Source organism: Triticum aestivum, chromosome 3B, assembly GCF_018294505.1.
Source record: "Triticum aestivum cultivar Chinese Spring chromosome 3B, IWGSC CS RefSeq v2.1, whole genome shotgun sequence".
Classification (NCBI taxonomy): domain Eukaryota; kingdom Viridiplantae; phylum Streptophyta; class Magnoliopsida; order Poales; family Poaceae; genus Triticum; species Triticum aestivum.
Genome location: NC_057801.1, coordinates 828,536,492 through 828,539,844, shown reverse-complemented (window position 1 = coordinate 828,539,844; position 3,353 = coordinate 828,536,492). Strand labels below are relative to the sequence as shown.

At 46.0% G+C, this 3,353-nt stretch overlaps 1 protein-coding gene across 1 annotated transcript; it reads right to left on the bottom strand.

Moving 5' to 3' along the window:
• Nucleotides 1–445: 445 nt before the first annotated feature.
• Nucleotides 446–3,142, bottom strand: LOC123072715 (uncharacterized). The gene is made up of 2 exons (XM_044496329.1): nt 1,820–3,142; nt 446–644 (listed from the first exon to the last, which is right to left on the bottom strand). Exon 1 carries the CDS (start codon nt 3,063–3,065, stop codon nt 1,866–1,868), a length of 1,200 nt encoding a protein of 399 aa, XP_044352264.1. The 5' UTR covers nt 3,066–3,142; the 3' UTR covers nt 446–644; nt 1,820–1,865.
• Nucleotides 3,143–3,353: the final 211 nt, after the last annotated feature.

Sequence of the window (3,353 nt, the reverse complement as noted above, 5' to 3'; positions counted from 1 at the left end):
CGTATCAAGCTCTGAAGAAAAAGAAAAACTAAGGACAAAATCTCGTTGGACCAGAGACGCCAAATCAACAAAACACGCGAGCTCATAGGCTCACCACCGGTAGATGCAGCTATGTCACCGTTTGTGGAGTAAGAATTGGATTCACTTTTATTCAAGTTCCTGTAGCCACCACTTGTACCACTGAAAAGATCATGCGTTGTCACCACCACCGACGGTTCAAGGCTCAGTGCCAAATGCACTTGAGGTGTTGAGGCACAACTTTGCTCAAAAAGTAGAGCTTTGTATGCTGACCAAAATCAAGGGATTCGGGGCTGATCGCAAAAAAAAATATCTGAACAGAAAATAGATCCATCCATCTACCCAGGTCAAAAACACACACTCAACATTTCATTTACCTACCGTTAATTTGACAAAAGTAACGCGGATAAAAGAACCAGACGCGAAATGGTGCCAAAATGAAACATCATCAAGTGGCTTTCATCAATATGGTTTTGCTTATTCATACGGGAATGCGGCAGAGTAAGATATAGCGCACACACGCACGCACGCGTCATAGCTTCCGATCCACGCATGGCTTTCTCTTCCTGACCACAACACGCTCAGAGGAACCAACTTCTTCTTCCTAGGTCAAGTGGCATCAGCGTCTGCAGATAGATGAAACAACATGAGCTTTCCATATGAACAGGGCACCAATAGGAGTATATACAAGCCTGCCAAGTACCACATAACAAGCATCAAATATACCAATTGCTGCATGTGATGCATCAAGTTGACACTGGGTATTTGCGAGGTGACTATCTCATTGCCCAGTAAGTGAATTACATGAAAAAAAAGAACATGCTAATCAGGGAACAATACTTCAAAATATCTAGGAGTACTTCACAACCACCAAGCCACAAGCTCAAATTTCTCTATGCGCATATGTAAGCAACCTAGAGTTCATACAACAACATAAGCACTACGCTGACTGATTCATTCAAGAAGGAAACAAGGCCATGGGCTCATGGAAGATGCAAGAGCTGGGGAGCTTGATAAAGCAGATGCAGAGGAGATGATACAACAACATAATAAATTGAGTAAATACATCCTGACCTGGGAAGTAAAAGTAAAAGCTTAGTGGTGTATCCATGCATACAACCTTTTTGTTGTTTTATCTTTTACGTCTTGCTGTCTATAAGGCTATAAGCATAAAGTTACCTATCCAGATCAGCTGGGAGTAATAATACAATAATTTCCTTATCCTTCCTGTTTAGCTCATCGACAGCAGAGAATCGACAAACAACCCCAAATCAATATTTCCACTAAATTCATACGTGGAGCTACGAGACCTACTATATATGTTCTATACAAGTGATTTATGGAGTAAGTTCATTGTAATCACTTGAAAATAAACTGCCAGAACTGCTGTTTTGACTTTTGAGCAGAAACATGGGGCTGCTGTAATTTGATGATTTCTACGCATACGGAAGTGACATATAAAAAGAAAGAAACTGGAAATAATATAATGATGTGAACAACTTGACCACTCATATAACTGAAATTTCAAGGCCAAGGACAACTCTGGACCACTAGAATATTGGCAACAAAAAGGCTTATTTTTTATTTGGACGATAGTCTCAAAATGGTGATACTATGTTCACAAGATAAGAATTAGATATTATTAGCTTTTCCGTGTTTAATGAGCTTCCAATTGCACAGGCAATAGATTGTCACCTAAATACCACAACAATATTTAACAGTATACTGCTGCATCTGCAAAGAGCATTGCTTGCACGAAAAAAGCAGAGTGGAAAAGCAAATTATCATCACATATAAATACCTGAATCATATTATTTTGCAAGTAAGCGGATAACATATCCACCACTTCATATAGTTGGTGCACACAATGATGGTGGGAAACCAGCATATAGTTCACCACTATCAGAGCCATGGGAGCCTTCGCCGAAGAACTCTACCTGCAATGTCTTGATGTCCACTGAAAAAAAACCTGGATTCTCTTGTAAAGATGGGGTGTACTGTGCGTGTATGAGCGCGTATCCCCTGGCTACACCAAACAGAAAAACATCATACTTTTCCAGCAACGGGATGACCTTCTCTGAGTGCCACTGGTTATTTCTCAGAACGGAATACTCGAGCCGGTATGGGCCATCATGGTTGTGCCCGTCGTTGATTACAAGGAGCAGCCCAAGCATTCCTTGTGCTGCCTCGACAACAACATAGTCGTCACACTGACACTGCAGTGGTTCAGGTTGGAGGCTGACAGTAGAGAACTCCATGGAGTGTGTGTCAAGCAGAAGCAAGTCGTTGAGGACACCTGGATGCCAACAGAAGCATCGGCCGACGAATTGACGTCTTATCATCCCATCCTTATATGGGTCAAATGTCCCAGGAACACTCCTGCATTGGTCAAATGTAAGAGCATGCCATTGCCCATCCACAGAGGAGAAGACGAGGAGCAGCATATTCCTTGTGCACCGCACCAAGAACATGACCCTGAATGATAAAGAGTCCTCCTCATCATCACCGGGAGCAAGGAAAGTGTCCAAATCGAGGAAGTCCTCCGGTTCAGGGAGCAGTGCCGTCAGGTCGCCGGGGACGGCGGGCAGCAGGATGTAGCGGCGGAACACGGGATCGCACACAGCGAGCTCCCTGACCAAAAGTTGGAGGTAGTCAAAGTCGCGCGTCCTCTCCTCTGGGGCGCCGCCGAGGAGGAGGCGTCCGTCGAAGAGATCAATCGCGCTCCAGGTACGGCCGGCGGTGGAGGGGAGGAAGGAGGAGTAGGAGAAGTCGAAGCCGGCAAAAGTGCGGGCGGCGGCGGCGGAGGGGTGCGGAGGCTGGGCTGGGAAGAAGGCATTGTCGTGGACTTCGAGCACGCCGATGAGAGGGGGCGGGTGGAGGGTGCGGTAGCGGCGGAGGAAGGCGTGGCCGGTGATGAGACGGCGGAAGGAGGCGCGCGCCAGGGAGGCGCGGGCTAAGTCGGCAGCAGTGGGGAGAAGGAGGAAGATCTCCTCGAGGAGCTCGTCGTGGGTTCGAAGGATCGGCGGCTCCGGCGGTGGCGCCGCCATCGGGATGGCCGGCGGAGGAATTGGGGGATCTACCAAATTGACATTTTTCCCCCTTTCCGATTCACTCACAGGCAAATGGACATCTCTTCTTCTACGGCTTCTTCGATGGGCTTTCTAAGGATTGGGCCTTTTTTGTTTCTTTTGGGGCCTGATGAGCAACCTACTGCCAATTTTGAAAAAATAAAATACTCTTACATTTATTTACAGCTGGAGTAATATTTTAGTCGCCCTAAAATATTTATGTTAGTCTAACGGTTACTCGTTTCCAAGGATTACCATTTTGAGTTT